The 15947-nt window shown below is 50.3% G+C and overlaps 1 protein-coding gene across 3 annotated transcripts in view; it reads right to left on the reverse strand.

Moving 5' to 3' along the window:
• The window catches only part of NOL4L (nucleolar protein 4 like), a 126775-nt gene that overhangs the window by 51538 nt on the left and 59290 nt on the right, over positions 1–15947 (reverse strand). For all 3 annotated transcript variants that reach the window (XM_081833085.1, XM_081833084.1, XM_081833086.1), the window contains exon 4: positions 9904–10013. In XM_081833085.1, coding sequence (XP_081689211.1) covers positions 9904–10013 — 110 coding nt within the window. The remainder of the gene's footprint in view (positions 1–9903; positions 10014–15947) is intronic.

The raw sequence follows: 15947 nt of genomic DNA on the forward strand, positions 1-15947 counted from the left end.
CTTCGGCTCAGGTCATGGTCCCAGGGTCCTGGGATCGAGCCCCGCATCGGGCTCCCTGCTCAGCAGGAAGCCTGCTTCTCCCTCTCCCACTCCCCCTGCTTGTGTTCCCTCTCTCGCTGTGTCTCTCTGTCAAATAAATAAATAAAATCTTAAAAAAAAAAGAAAGAAAGAAAGAAAGAAAAGAGGCTGTCTCTGAAAAAAAAAATTAAAGTGGGGAGGCTAGGGCAGTGTCTGCTGTTTTTCTATATGATTTTTAAAATATGTATTCTATTGATAAAAATAAAAATGAATACAAATCAACAACAACAACAACAAAAAGATAAAGGTCCACTTGAGATGCTGTCTCTGAGCACGAATCACCTTGGAGTTATGGGGGAGGGGCTGAGGGGCACAGGGCAGAATCTGAGAGCAACTGCCCCACCGCACATCATCTCACAGCAGAAATCCTCCAACGATCACTCTTTGCCTGGAAAAATCCAAACAGCAGCCTTGGTCAAGGTCAGTATTTTAGTTGCTTTTTGTTTTTCTCACTGCAGCACAAACCTTCCACGGTGCCAGAGATTTACTGAGACAGAAAGAGGTTTGGGATATAGCCTCTCAGATCTTGAAAATGGAGCCAGGGCCATTTCAGGTCCTTTTTGGGCTCTCATGGAGGCAAGCTGTGCCCCCCTCAGTTCAACAACACAACAAGTAACGGTGGGCTGATCCTAGAGGCCTGTTGAGAGTATCTGAGAGGCAGGAGGCAAGAGATGGAACAAGAGAAGGAAACCAGGAAGGCCAGGAGTTGGGAGAAAAGAAGGAAGCTGGGAACTGAGAACTGGGAACCCAGCATGCCTTGGTGGATGAACCCAGTGCGGAGAGGAGGAGGACTAAACTCCAGGTAGCCAAGGCAGAAGACCCACATTCTCACAAGTTCCACTCCATATACTACTCCATGCACATTGCCAAGAGCAAAAAACAGAGATGCTCAAAGTTTGAAGGTACTGGTCTACAGAAGTGGCTATAGCAACACAGTAGTACAAATTACAAAGGTGAAGAGACTGATGAAGGGGCCATGGAAGAAGGATGACGCCTCTCATGGTGAAGCCTAAAGGTGCCACTTATGTTCCACAGCACCAGCCACCTCCTCAATCTCCCCCAAGGGCAGACCTCCAAGGTCAAGAAGCTCTGAAATCCTACTGGGAAACGGCCTCTGATCAACATAAAATATCTCACTTGGCCCTATTTAGTGCTTTTTTGCCTTGAACATTTACTTGTTTGATAGTAGCAGCACTGCCTTCTCTTTCTCTTCTTTTTGTCTTTGTTTTTGTGTCATTAAAAAAAAAAATGTCTTTTGTAAATACCAAATGGATTTTGCCATTAAAAACCCTCACTGGAGGTTTTTTTACTCTTTGCAGTGGAATCTAACCCATTTACATTTACTGTGATTTACTGGTATTTGGTCTTGTTCCTGTTAGCTTATTTATCATCTCTCTTTTTGGTTGCTTCTTGTTTTATTCCCTCATTTAATTACTCTTGCTGCATTGATCAGGTTTTCTTTGTTTCTTTTATTTTTTTTCTAGGGGTTTAAAAGTTCTGAATTCTAGGGGCGCCTGGGTGGCTCAGATGGTTAAGCGTCTGCCTTCGGCTCAGGTCATGATCCCGGCGTCCTGGGATCGAGCCCCGCATCGGGCTCCTGGCTCGGCGGGGAGCCTGCTTCTCCCTCTCCCTCTGCCTCTCCCCCTGCTCATGCTCTCTCTCTCTGTGTATCTCTGTGTCTCAAATGAATAAATAAAATCTTTAAAAAAAAAAAAGTTCTGAATTCTATTTCTATTCCATGGAGATTACTGTTTAATTTTTAAAAAATACATCAGAACCTCTGCTTCCTTAATAGCCCATCAAAGGTTACATACACTGAGCCACAACAGGGGACATGGAAACATTTCCTTTCTGCTATTTCTCCTCTGAGCTCACATCTTGCCTGGGCTGCAGTGCAGCCTGAGGAAGGGGAAGGAGGAAATCATTATTTTTTTGTTTTGTTTTAAAGATTTTAGGGCCGCCTGGGTGGATCAGTCAGTTAAGCGGCTCCCTTCGGCTCAGGTCATGATCCTGGGGTCCTGGGATCGAGCCCTGCATCTGGCTCCCTGCTCGGTGGAGAGCCTGCTTCTCCCTCTCCCTCTGCCTGCCACTCTGCCTACTTGTGCTCTCTCTCTCTATCTCTCTGTCAAATAAATAAATAAAATCTTAAAAAAAAAAAAAGATTTTATTTTTTAAAAGTAATCTCTACATCCAACGGGGGGCTCAAACTCACAACCCCAAAATAAAGAGTCACACACTATTTGGACTGAGCCAGCCAGGTGCCTTGGGGATCATTATTGTTATCAAGCTCTTCAATCTGTGTATCAGAGTCAGTGCTCATGGGTTCTCCACAGGTAAGAGCCCTGTGAATCAGGCACTGTTTAGGTTAAGTGACAGGCTCTCACTTCTTCTTTGGGTCTACCCATTTCTTGGGGTCCTTCGGAGGTTGAGAATGTTCATGAGAAAAGAAAGCCACAAATCGGGGCAAGGACTTAGAGAGAGAAGGAACAGAGCCCTGCTTTAATTCTTCCCTGTTCTGCAACCTGGTCCAAAAGATTAAAAAGTGAATGCAGTTAGTCAAAAAGTGGAAACAACCCAAATGTCCATCAGTGGGTGAAGGGATAAATAAAATGTAGTCTAGCAAGTGATGGAATATTACTGAGCCATAAAAAGGACTGAAGTTCTGACACCTGCTACAACATGAGTGGACTTTGGACACATTACGCTAAGTGAATGAGCCAGATACAGAGGGACAAATATGTGATTCCACTTATATAGGTACGTAGATAGTCACATATATAGAGACAGAAAGTAAAACAGTGGCTACCAGGGGCTGGAGGAGGAGAGAATGGGAGTTACTGCTTAATGGTTGCAGAGCTTCTGTTTGGGGTGATGGAAAAATTTTGGAGATAGTGGTGATGGTTGCTCAACATTGTGAATGTACTTAATGCCACTGAATGGTCTACTTTAAAATGGTTAGAACGGGGGCACCTGGGTGACTCAGTTGGTTAAGCATCTGCCTTCAGCTCAGGTCACGACCCTGGGGTCCTGGGATTGAGTCCCATGTGGGGCACCCTGCTCAACGGGGAGGCTGCTTCTCCCTCTCCCTCTGCCCCTCCCCCTGCTTGTGCTCTCCCTTTCTCTCTCTCTCTCAAATAAATAAATAAAATCTTTAAAAAAAAAAAAAGTTTAAAATGGCAGCGTGCCCAACTGGCTCAGTCTGAAGAGCCCACGACTCTTGATCTCGGGTTTATGAGTTTGAGCCCCATGTTGGGTGTAGAGATTACTAAACAATATAAATAAACTTTAAAAAATGGTTAAAGTGGCAACTTTTATGTTACAAATATTTTATCACAATTAAAAAAAAAAGTGAATGTGGAGCGCTTTTTGGAGTGGGCTTATTACCTCCTACACTTAAGGAGATTGGAACCTGAGAAAATTCCACACTTGGATTATGTTCATCTTCTGCCTAAATCCTTGCCTAGCTCCTCAGTACTGGCTGAGGAAAGGGCTCTCATGTAGCCTCACTGCAAGGAAGGCCCATGCTCTGCGCCTCTTCCTGGTCCGTCTTTCTTCTTCCTCCTCCTTTCTCCAAACTGGCTTCGCCTCCTAGAGCTGTCACCTCTCAACTCCCCTCACCTGGGCCCTCTTTGCCCAGGGGGGTTTTAAAATAAGCAAACGTCCCCTGAACCACCTGGCGGGTTCCTGGCCCCTTCTTGCCTCTGTTTTCTGTCTGGGTCGCAGCTCCATGACACCAGGTGCATAATGGCAGTAGAGGTCACCGAGATTTCCCCTGTGCTTCTCATGTGCCAGGCGCCGTGCTAAGTCCTGAGCTTGCTTTGCATCATTTAACTCTTGGAATAACGCTGTGAGTTAGGTGTATTACTATTACTCCCAAGTAATAAAGCACCGAGAGTGAAGCAATTTGCCCCAAGTCATACAGCTGGTAGGCAGTGGAATTGGTACCCTCAGCCTGCCTTGAGGGTCTTTGCTTAGGGGCGTGGGCTGGCATCCCGGCTAAGATAGTGCTGCTCCATGCTGGCTGGCTGCAAGGAGCGTGAGGGCCCGAGCTCTGGAGACGCCAGGGGCCCGGGGGGCCGAGGCTGTGGACCTTGCAGGCCCCACATGTGTGCTGGGGAGAGGAGAAGGGGAATCCTCCCCCTCCTCTCCGACCCTCTAGGACCCACGCAAAACTCGGCCAGGAGAGAGGCAAGGGAGAGAGAGGCAGAGGTTAATGGAGACAAGTAAAAGCCCCCGTCACTGGGGCTTAAACAATGGAGCAGCTCTGCTTCACATGCTGCTGGGAGAACCATTAAATCCATTAGCAGGACATTAGCGCTGCTTCAGGAACTGGAGAAAGGGGAGGCTGAAGGAGGTGCTGACAGCCTTCCCACTCTGGGCAGAGCAAAGGAATCGAGGGGGTGTGGGAACCAAAAAAGAGCTGATCCAGGGGTCTCAGCCTCCATATCTATAAAATGGAAGTATGTGTCCGGGGAAGGAGTACGGACAATTTGTCTCTCTCTTTCCAGATCTGTATATGATTTCTACATTAGGGTCTCGGTTCAAACATGGGGATCTCAGGGAAGATCAGGATACCATCACCCATAATATGCATATCAAATTGTATGTGTACCCCTGCAGATCACTGAACATTTGCAAGGTAGAGGTGACCTCCCTCCCAACCCCAGCCCCCGCTCCCGCCCCCCCACCCCGCCCAGGCCAAATTCTTCTTGCGGTATTTCCTTAAGCATCATGTAATCACGTATTTAAGGCAGATCCCAGTTCCCAGACCAAACAAAACCCTGACGTGCTCTGTCAGCAACTCTGCCAAGGACATTTTCCCTCCACCAACCCCACGGGCGGCACATCTGTTTCAGTAAGTGTGGAGAGAAGCTGGGCTTGGGGCCCTGGCAGGTGCACAGGTTCAGGGATGGGAGAGATCTGAGTTTCATTCATGTCAGTGGTTGTGTGACCTTGAGCAAGTGCTGAACTTTTCTGAGCCACAGCTACGGGATCTGCCAAATGAGGATAATAATGGGACCTTGCAGAACTGTGAAGGCAAGGGGTAAAGGGTGTGAAGTGCTCCACCCAGAACAGGTGCCTAATTTTATTTATTTATTTTAGAGAGATAAGGAGGGGGAGGTCAGAGGGAGAGGGAGAGAGAGAATCTTAAGCAGGCTCTACACCCAGTGCAGGGGCTCAATCCCACAACTCTGAGATCATGACCTGAGCCAAAACCAAGAGTCGGACGCTTAACCAACTGAGTCACCCAGGTGCCCCAGAACAGGCGCCTAATTAATAATAATCCAGTGCCTTAGAAGAGCACCTACCCAGCTCACTCCCTTGTCCTTCCTCTGCTCCTCCTCTAAAACCCCAGAGTGTTGATTTTGGTTTTCCTTGTCTCTCTCACTGAACTGTGAGAGCTAGCAGGGCGTAGACTCTCTTCTGTTCACCACTATCTCCTTAGCACCTGCAGCCATGCCTGGCTACGGTGAGCAATGGATGGATGGATGGATGGGTGGATGGATGGATGGATGGATGGGTGGGTATGTGGATGGGTGGGTGGATGGATGGGTAGATACGGGGGTGAAGGAGAGAGTGAATGACAGGAAAATTATAAAACCAGCTTATTTGGTAGGTAGAAACGTCTAGGCCCAGAGGATAAAGAGGCTCTGATAAAATGGAAAATCAGCACTGGAAAAGCAAAGCAGGTTGTTTGTAGAGGCTAATCCTCTTTCTATTCAATAGTCTGGAAGGCTGGACCCCAAAATATTCACAGTGACCTGAGTGGTGGGATGGTGGCGACTTTTATCACCATGCTTTTGCTTTTGGCTACTGTGGCCAGGTGTTACTTGTGTAATTAAAAGAAAAGAAAACCAAGTTACGCAGAAAAGAAATCCAGTGGCTGCGTGGAGAAGAGACCCCAGTGCTCCTCTTTGGTGTATCTTTAGGGCCCACAGCCCTAAAAGGGGATTTGCCAGCTGGGCTACTGTAGAGGACAGAGGCCTGCCTCTTACCCTGTGAGTGCAGCGCCCCCTCCCTGGGACCTCATTTTATCCGAGAACGCTACAGAGCATTTTCCAAGGCAGTCCACGTCTCATGAAGTCTTCCTACCCTGCCCCCAAGAAAATGTATTCCTCATATGTTCCTTGGTAGAACTAAACGTGATTTCCGTTTTATGTCTTTATAAGAATTTTCCCAAGTAAGGGGGAAAAAAAAGAGTTTATAGGACTACACTCCCCTATTTTCAGCTCAGTGTGGCCACTGAGATGTTAGCTCCTGGGCTCTGTGTCTTAGGGAGGAGATCCTGGGAGGCTGGAGTCTGACCCCCCCCAATGTCTTGCATATGGAGGTTACCATAAATATTTGCTGCATTGAATCAGCCCTCAAGAAGAATCTTTTTTCTTTGTGTGAATATTATTAGATTTTCATATTACCTAATATCCTCTGTGGAGAAGGGCCCATTTCCCCGCATATTAATCTGATGCAACTGGACAACAAGTAACGTGGTTCTGTCCAGTTCACACATAAACCCCACCTCCTGTTCATTGCCTGCTCCAAGCAAAGTGAGGGGAAAATGTTCTATTTGCCTTACTACTTGTTTCCTGGATATCTCAGCCTGGAAAAAGCAAATTATCGGGATTTTTCTCACCCAGAGTTTTTAGATATAGAGCTTTGTTTGGCATTAATAAAATATCATGTATCCCAGCTCCTGTTCCTTTAGAATTGGGTTGATTTTCCATACGGCCTGCACGAGTGATTTGCAAACACGATAGGTGCCCTCTGTCAGCATTGCAGGGTCAGACGGATGCTTCAGGGAACGAAGCCACTTTCAGAGCCTTGTCAGCACATGGGACTTGACAGTGGCAGAGCTGGGCCCCCAGCTGCGTTTGTATAGCAGCCCACTGACTGATCCCAAGGGGAGCCCAACTCTGACCTCCCTGCAGGAGAGAAGCTACCAATTCAAATACATGTATTTTTCGTTCCAACTCAAAGCTGAAGAATCAGAGACCTCTGGGTCCTTGGCCCTTCCTTGCCCCTGCAGAGAAATAATCTGGTGAGCACTGGGATTGCTTGTTTCGCCATGTGCCCAGCTATGAAGAACAGGGACTGCCTGAGAGACTGAGGCCTAGACAGCTCAGGGCTATGTGGCAAGAGCTGGAGCCTGGCAGATGAAAGACCACACTTGCTAGGTGTGATGTTGTTTCTCCTGCCCGGTGTGTGCAAGGAAGGTCTACACCTTTGATCTCCAGCAGCACAAGGGAGAACGTTGGATACTGTCCGAAGACCCCCACCTGGGAAACTACAAATGAAGGCGAGGAAGACACAGTTGACTCTGAGACACACCTGCTCTCAACGTCAGCCCAGCTGGACTCTCAGAGCACCCTGGGGAAAAACACCTTCCCACAATCTGCCTTTCCTTTGTGAGTAGCCCAAACCTCAGCAGGGTAATTCAACCATCTTGTTTCATGAACTTCGGTTCATTCACAGATACCCATCGAGTGCTTCTTTGCCCAGCACGTGTGTCTTCTCCCTTTTTTTTTCAGCAACAGAATACCTCACACTCTCTGCACCAGCCATATCAGCCTCTCAGATTCTCATGGGTGCTGTCCTCCCTTGAGCCACAGGGCCTTTGCACAAGCTGTTTCCTTGGCCTGGAGCTCTTCCCTTCAGACCTCCTTCTCAGCTCATGCATCCCTTTCTGAGGCAAAGCCCTGCTTTGATTCACCCATCATGGCCATCTAAGCGTACTCACAGCACCATGTGTCCTCACGCACAGCCCTCATCACAGGTGCACTGTGATGACTGACTCATCTTTCCCCCCACTATTTATTGCTACCTGCTCTGAGCTGGGGACTGGTGTGTGATTTTTTTTCATTAGTGTCTGTTTCCCCCAAATCATAAGAAGAACTAGTAACAGTAGTTCCTAAGACTTGCTCCTCCCTAGAGCCTGGCTCATGGAGTAGGGCTCCATAAATACTGGTTGAATGATTGAGTCCTTGCCAATGTACCTAACCAATAGATTTAATTCCCCACAGACAGTAAGAATTTGTATAACAGGACAAACTACAACAGGATCCAGTAATGAGGGATCACAACACGGGCTACATTGACCACTACTGGTTCCGGTGGTGATCTGGATCTAGCACCACTTCGTAGGAAAGAAAGAGCCGTGGGCGCCTGGGTGGCTCAGTTGGTTGAGCGACTGCCTTCGGCTCAGGTCATGATCCTGGAGTCCCGGGATCGAGTCCCACGTCGGGCTCCCTGCTCAGCGGGGGGTCTGCTTCCCCCTCTGCCCTCTTCCCTCTTGTGCTCTCTGTCTCTCATTCTCTCTCTCTCAAATAAATAAATAAATAAAAAGAAAGAAAGAGCCGTGAGGCTGTCCTACCAGCTGTTCAGGTGGCTCTGCACTTCACGGTGACAGATGAGAACGGTGATGAGAATGTGTGAGAAGCCAGGTGCTCATGACAGTGTGGATGGTTACAGGAAAAGAAATTACTCTTGAATGAGAGTCAGAGATCTCCTGCTGAACCTGCACGGTGGTGTTTAGAGTTTATAACTAGTAACAAAACCCCACCTTTATTACTGACATTCCTGCACAGAAACAATTTTACTGTTGTGAGTTAGAAACCCCCACACCATTTTCCCCACTGACATTATTTTTGATCATATGACATTTCTTAGGGGTGTCACCATCACAGAATAGACCACCTCAGGTGAAGAGATGTAGGAGATACAGAGACACCAACAACTCTATCACCCAGAACAAAGCTTACTTCCTCCAACATTTAGGGGCTGGGGCATGGGGATGAGGGGACACACCATCCCTCCTCCCTTAGGGGAGGGCAGAACGTGGCACGTTCGAGCCAGCCAGCTCAAATCCTCGAACCGGGTGCCACAGCCCCAGATGCTACCTGAACACGTCCTGTTACATCACCTTGGAGCTGGCTGTGGTACCAAAACCCAATCTGTGTACGCATGCTCGGGTTGTCAAGGAGACCAGCAGTATGTGGGACAGCATGCCCCCCAGCGCTGGAAGCCAGACTTTTAGTTGGGGAGGGGGGAGACCCATTCCCCCAGGTAGGCCTCAAAGGTATATTAGGTTCGTATGTCACAACAGATGAGAAAATTTGAAGCCGGAGATGAGAAATTATGACCCTGGTTTTAGGCAGTGGTGGAGGGAGGGGGTGGCATTCACCTAGTCCTTCCCTGAAGGCCAGTCATGCCACTTGCTTTGCAAAGGGCTAGAAGGTAGACTGTGTGGGGAGGCAGGCGAGAGTGGTTTTCTTTTCATAGCCTGTTTCCATGGTGCCTGAAAGCACTTGGCAATCTACAGCTGGGGAGTCTTGGACAGCCAGGGGGCCCCAGGGCCTTATCTCACACGGGCCACCCTCCGAGGCCCATCCTTCCGGCCCCCCTGGGCTCCCAGAGTGACAGAGGCCACAGGCGAGCAGCCAGGGCCCCTCTCTCACCTCCCTGGGGAAAGGAGGTGAGCGACATTGCAGACAAAGGGCAAAGCAGAGAGAGAACAACCGAAGAGCCAAGGTCTACAGCTCATGCACAACCCCTCCCTTGCTCATGCCCTTGCGGAAAGTTCTACGAAGCATGAGCTTCCTGGGTTTCACTGAAGATCAGGCAGGGCAGTCTGCCCAGCAGACCCCCTAACTAGGAACACATTCTTTCGTTCCCCTCGGCCTGGACGGCAAGGCCCAGATCACCAGATAAGGGCCTCTTTGATTTCCAGTGTGTTTACACATGCTGTGGCCCCACATCTTGGAAAGAACCAACCACATCCAGGCCGGTTAGGACGCTTCCAGGCAGGGCGAGGGGAGACGGACGCCTTACCTGTTCCTGGGAGTTCATCACTCGCAACTTCATCTGCTTCAGGTACGTGGAGGTAAGGGGCATGTTGTAATCGATAATCCCGGAGACCAGGGGAGAGGGAGGTTCGTTTTCTGGCAGAAAGAACAAAAGGAAGCCACTCTGAGTCTGTGCCCAGGTTCCCCTGGCAAGCACCACACCCTGTCACCCACACAGAGAACACAGAGCCTGAGGAGGAGGAAGGCACAGGCCGGAGCTGCGAGCCGGCGGCTCAGCTGCCACAGCCGGCCTGTGGATGTGGACCAAAGGTGCTGAGAAGAGGTTGCAGTTGGGGGCCAGTGTTTAGGAAGAGTTCACAGGTGAAAAAATCAGGAATATTTGGTGGCTTTCAGAAACGGAAGTTCTGGTCATCCGGGCCCACGTTGCCATGTGGCCAACAACAACTGCAGCTTTGCCCCAGCCACTGCTTGCAGATGGGACGGGAGCTCGCCATTTTGTCATAGTCCCCGCCATTTCCTATGCACATTTTCACGTGAGTATGATACTTGCCAGGCCCTCGAAGACATTTATGCTTCCAGCCCCGGTCTGAGCCAGCTTCCTGGTGCACACATGTCGCCACCACCTGACCCCATGTCCCACCCCCACGGCGTCCCCCCAAAAGCATGGGCAGGTACCATATGGCTCACAGGTCTGGCCCAGGCCTCCAGTACCGGCCTCCCAAATTCTGGTCCCTCCTTAATCACATGGAGAGGAGACCTGGTCCTCCCATTTATTGCTTTCTTGTCCTGAAGATCAAAGTAACACATGTTCTTTTTGTAGAGCATTTGCAATGTGTGGAAAGATGTGAAGAAAAAAAACAACAACAATAACAGCACTAAGCAGCTTGGCATATGCTTCTGTTTTTTTTCTTTCCTATGATTTCTCTTCCTTATGTACTTGATATTAAAATGCATACAGAAAATTACGTAGTCCGCTTAAAAAAATTTTTTTTTTTTGCTTAACATCATCATAGTCATTTCCCCCACCATCAAAAATCTTGTTTTTCTTTGCAGATAGCATTTCTATAGCTGTGTACTATTTTACAATAATTTATTTAAGTCATTCACTTACGATTGGCTACTTAGGTTGTTTCCTATCGGGGGTTATTAAAAACAGTACTAGAGGGAACATCTTTGTGCATGAATATTGGTATGTATTTCTGATTGTGTCCTTTGTAAAGATTTTATTTATTTATTTATTTATTTATAGCACGGGCATGCGTGCAAGCGGCGGGAGGGGCAGAGGGAGAGGGAGACGGAATCTCACACAGATTCTGCACTGAATGCACAGCCTGATACAGGACTCCATCTCATGACCCCAAGATCATGACCTGAGCCAAAACCAAGAGTTGGACGTTTAACTGACTGAGCCCACCCAGGCGCCCCTGACTGTGTCCTTTTTGGATGAGTCCAAAAAATGGAATTCATGGGTCAAAGGGTAGGACTGTTCCGGGACAGTGAAAACCTCCGGCTAAGCTGCCTCCTGCAGGAGCTGCTGCAGCAGACACTACCCACCCATTGTGTTCTGCATCTTAGCTGCCACTGGGGGTGCCCCAAGGGACAGACTTAAATGGCACAGGAATAAATCAAGGAAGATGGGGAGCATGATTAAAAGGAACCCTTCTCCCCATTCCAGCTTCCTCTTCAGATGTCTTCAGACACCTCAGATGACCAATCCCAAAACCCTGGAGTCACCTGCTGGGGCCTGTCACCCTCAGTGGGGTCTCATTTGGTCCGTTAGTCACTTGACCCTGCTTCACCCTCTGCCTGGGGAAGAGTCTTGGTTACCCTGTTCTCTGGTCTCCTTTTCCTGCCTCCAAGACTCCAGGCTTTTGGCCCAAAGCTCCCGCCAGTGCCTAGTTCTCTTCAAGGGCTGGGATTTGAGCAGTGCGAGAAGGAGAAGCAGGAGCAACTTCTGGGCTGGCTGAAGCCTGCCCTCCACCTTCACCGCCGTGCTGGAGAGATGGGCTGAAGAGCAAGTGGGTGCCGGGGCCACGGTGGGGGAGCCAGAGGCCAGGCCAGGAAGGTCCCTGCAACCTTGAAAACACTATGCTGAGTGAAAGAAGCCAGATGCAAAAAGGCAAATACTGTATGCTTGCACTTGGATGGAATATCTAGCATAGGGAGACTCGCTGAACCAGAAAGTCGAATAGAGGTTATGAGGGACTGGGTTTTGGGAATGGGAAGTTATTGCCTCATGGGCACATGGTTTCTGTTTGGGGTGGTGAAAATGTTTTGGGAAACACACAGCGGTGATGGTTGCCCAACGGTGTGAATATAAATAATGTCACCGAATGTACACTTAAAAATTATTAAAATGACAAGTTTTACATTATAACTTACAATAAAGGAAAAAAGCCCCTGCAAACAAGGGGGTGAAGCTACCCAAAGGGGACTAGGGAGTCCCCTGGTTGATATGCATAAAACAGCCCTACAGAAAATGGAGTCCGTGTAGACTGGGTCTGGGGGACTAGGGGTGTCCTTTTGAGGTGCTTTACTTCTGGGACCATACAGGTTGAATAACATTTTTTATCAGGTTTTATGAAAATGCAGAACTATGTTTTGCTTTTTGAAGCTGTGTTGTCACACTCAGAGTTTTTGTGTTCTTTAAGGAAGATTTTTGTTCTTCGAGGAAGAACTAAATGTCACTGATATCTCAGAAACTGGCTTAAAAATGGGCTGAACTTTTTTTTTAAATAGAGATTTCCTCTTGGTTCTGTGGCAGAGGGTTCTGGTCTGGCTGCACATTGGCACCTTCGAACAGACGCCTGGCGCTGTGAGGGAACTAAAATCGGTTTCAGTGTCCTTGGATCCCCACCCTCAGCCCAGACTTGACCTCCTGAAACCCAGGGGCATGTTGGGACCTGCCTCCCCGCAGATCGACAGGGTTGGAAGCACTATGTGAGGCAGATATTTGAGCAACCACATTGAAGACATTTGAGCAACCACATTGAGATGGTGTCACTCAAAAGAGCCATGGTTCCTGTTTTAAGATCCTGGGTCTTCAGACAGAGAATACTGCCATTTCCATTTCATTTTCTCAGAGACATGGCTGTCTGGTGAAAAGCTGTGAGCAAGGCCGCCCTCGCCTTAAGGATGGCTGGTCAGAGCTGCAAAGGAAGACCTCATCGAGTGTCATGGTGACGCTCCGTGTTTGGCCATCCATGGAGGTCGGCCACTGTGTTCTTTTTACTGATGGACACCCCTGGCCTGCCACGACTGCTTATGAGAAGGTATCTTTAATAAAACCAGGTACAGCCTGGTTTAGGGGGAAAAAAAAAAAAAAGCAATGGCTAGGATGGCACTCTCAGGAGGAGGGAGGAGGGGTCTTCCTTGGCCTGTTCCCTCCCCAGCATGGCCACAGCTCAGAAACCACCTCCAGCGCCCAGAGGCGAGCTGGGAGGGCTCAAGAAGAGGAGCCCAGCCACCCTGGGCACACACACACAAATCCATCCAGAGGTTCCCAGCCTGCCACGGGGCACTCAGCAGCGACCAGCGATCTCATCAGAGATCCAAGGGCAGTGAAACACCCGAGCCTGTGCCTCCAGAAGTGAGCGTTCTGGCGGGGAGGCAGGACCACGGCGGGCGGGGGGCATTTCAGGTGAGGGAAGGTGCCAGGGAGCTGGCGGTGGGACTGCAGTGAGGAGAAAGGCAGGCAGGGTTTGGGGCAGTCAGGAGCCCCACGGTTCTGGAGGTGAAAAGTGGCTCACATCAAGAGGATCGGCTTGGTAGGAAAGAGGTGAGGAGCAGGGGCCAGCGGGAGCTCTGTGGAGTCATGCGCTCACAGGTGAGACGCATGCCAGGCTGGGCATAAGCTCAGGTGGACGCATGAAGGGGTTAGCAGCGGCTTCCCTGGGCTCTGCTGAGACAGGCCAGCCCCCGCTGTGGTCAACACACAGAGCAGCCACGCCTGAGCCGCTAAAAATAACCTGATACCACTGGTGAGGTAGGTGTTCGCAAGGGTCACAGGGCCACCATGATCCAGCAGGCTGCTGGTGAGAGAGGCAGAGGAACCTCTCAAAGAAATGCCTCAACACTCTTTGACAAAGAAAACGGAAACCTGCCCAAGAGCTAGCCTTGGTTTTAGGGGCCTTGGAAATGAGCAGGGTTGTAGAGTCGCGACCCTACCCAAGCCAAGGGCTGACCTCCACAGCAAGCTCCAATGGCATGCATCAATCAAGGCAATTTTCGGAGGAGGTAGTGGGTCTTGCTCCTCCAGGTGGAGCACATGGGGGCAGTTCTCCCGAGCTTTCACCTACAGAATGGAAGAACTCAGTCCAGGGACACCCGGGGTTTCCGGTGCCAATGGCCAGTCACCCAGGCGGGGCTGGATGTTAAAGGATGTGTGCATCAGGAGGGCCCAGAGGAGTCACGAGACCAGCCAGCCTGTAGTGGTGTTCAGATTTGGAAACAGAGACCCGAGGCCTGGGGCTGGCTCAGAGGGTGATGGAAAGCCTCTTTCCCAAGGATGTGAATCAGCAGACCAGCAAGTATTTAAGGAGCACTGCTGTGTGTGCATTCGGGGTGGGGAAGGTGGGGGAACCCTGTAGGCACAAGCCCTGCACTCAGCAGGGTGGGACTGATGACCAGTCCATTAGAGCCCAGGGGAGGAAGAGCTTGGAGGGCTCTGGAGTAGCTCAAGACGGCTTTGTGGAGAGAGAATCTGAACAGTGTTCAATCACTTAGCTGACAGCTACTCAGCACTCCTTAGGAGTTCCACGCAGACCCTCCTGCTCCAGGAGGTGGGTACTAGTATTTGTACCCCCATTTTACAGATGAGGCACCCTCCCTCATCTGTAAGTACAGCAAGTGAGTACGAAAACTGGGCCAGGCCAGGCCAGCAACCAGGCCAGCACAGGAAAGACTGCAGGGGCAAAGGAAGCAGCTGGAATGGGGTCACCTGGGCGGGGGACAGGAAGGCAGGGTCTGGAGGGGCCAGGCACAGAGGGGGTTGGAACCAGACAGAGGAGTCTGGGGCTGGTGCAAGGGAACCACCACCTGAGTGGACGATTCTGTCTCCGAGGAAGGGCCCCTGCAGGAGATAACTGGGTTGCCCACTGCTAACTCCTAGTTTGCGGCCATGCAAATAATATTTTGTCGCCTCAAAGGAAATCGGAGCGTGCCTGCAGAGGCCCCTTTCCGCAGGAGCTGGGGCTGGTCTGAGGGCACACCCGATTCTCACTCTCTGTCCCCTCTGCGCCTGGACTCACTCAGGGGTGGTGGAAAAGGAGCGTGGAGCTGGGAGGCCCTGGAATTTCCCATCCTTGGACTTCCTGATCCTCGGCAGCCTCCTTTGTTTGTGCTCCTGGCGCTGGGGGAGGGCACGGGACTGTCCAGGCCTCCACGCTCCGCCAGGGACAAACTGCTGAGCAGGGGAGGCTGCTTTGCTTCCTTTCTTTCTTTTTAACACGAGGCCAGGAAGCCAGGCATTTTCCCAACAGCCTCTCGAGAAGTCTCCATCCTGTTCCTTGTCCCCCTCCTGCCCCACCTTCCTGGGACAGGAACACAGGGCCAAGTCTGGGGCCTGGGGCAGGAGAGGGAAGGGGTGGGGGCTGGCATGGCAGGGGTGCCTAGGAAAGAGCAAGCAGTATGGCCACATCCCGAGAGGCCAGCATGGCGGGAGGAGATCAGATCTGCAGACTCTTAGCTGGGGCAGGAGAAGAGACACCCTGCCAGCTGGCCAGGGTGGTCCAGGCAGCTAATGCCTCTGGCCATTAAGCAGACAGGGGAGCCTTTCAGACTCGGAGGCTCTCCACTAGCAGCTTCCAGAAACCAAGCCCTTCCCTTTTGCCCAGCATCCGGGTTGTATACCCAGGGTGCTCACCTAGGTGGGGTGACTGATCAGGTGTCTTCCTGCGGAGCCCCCTGAACATTGGCATTCTTGTGTCTGGACACCGTGGACAGAGGGTAGGGGAAACAGGCTGATGTTTCCCACTTGCCTGCTGCATCGGGCGCCCTCCAGAGTGGGCTCCCTTAATTCAGCTGCAAGAGGCAGGCATTCCTCCCATTTTGCTGATGATAAAATAAGTT

Source organism: Leptonychotes weddellii, chromosome 10, assembly GCF_054177405.1.
Source record: "Leptonychotes weddellii isolate Sample4059 chromosome 10, ASM5417740v2, whole genome shotgun sequence".
In the NCBI taxonomy this organism is placed as follows: domain Eukaryota; kingdom Metazoa; phylum Chordata; class Mammalia; order Carnivora; family Phocidae; genus Leptonychotes; species Leptonychotes weddellii.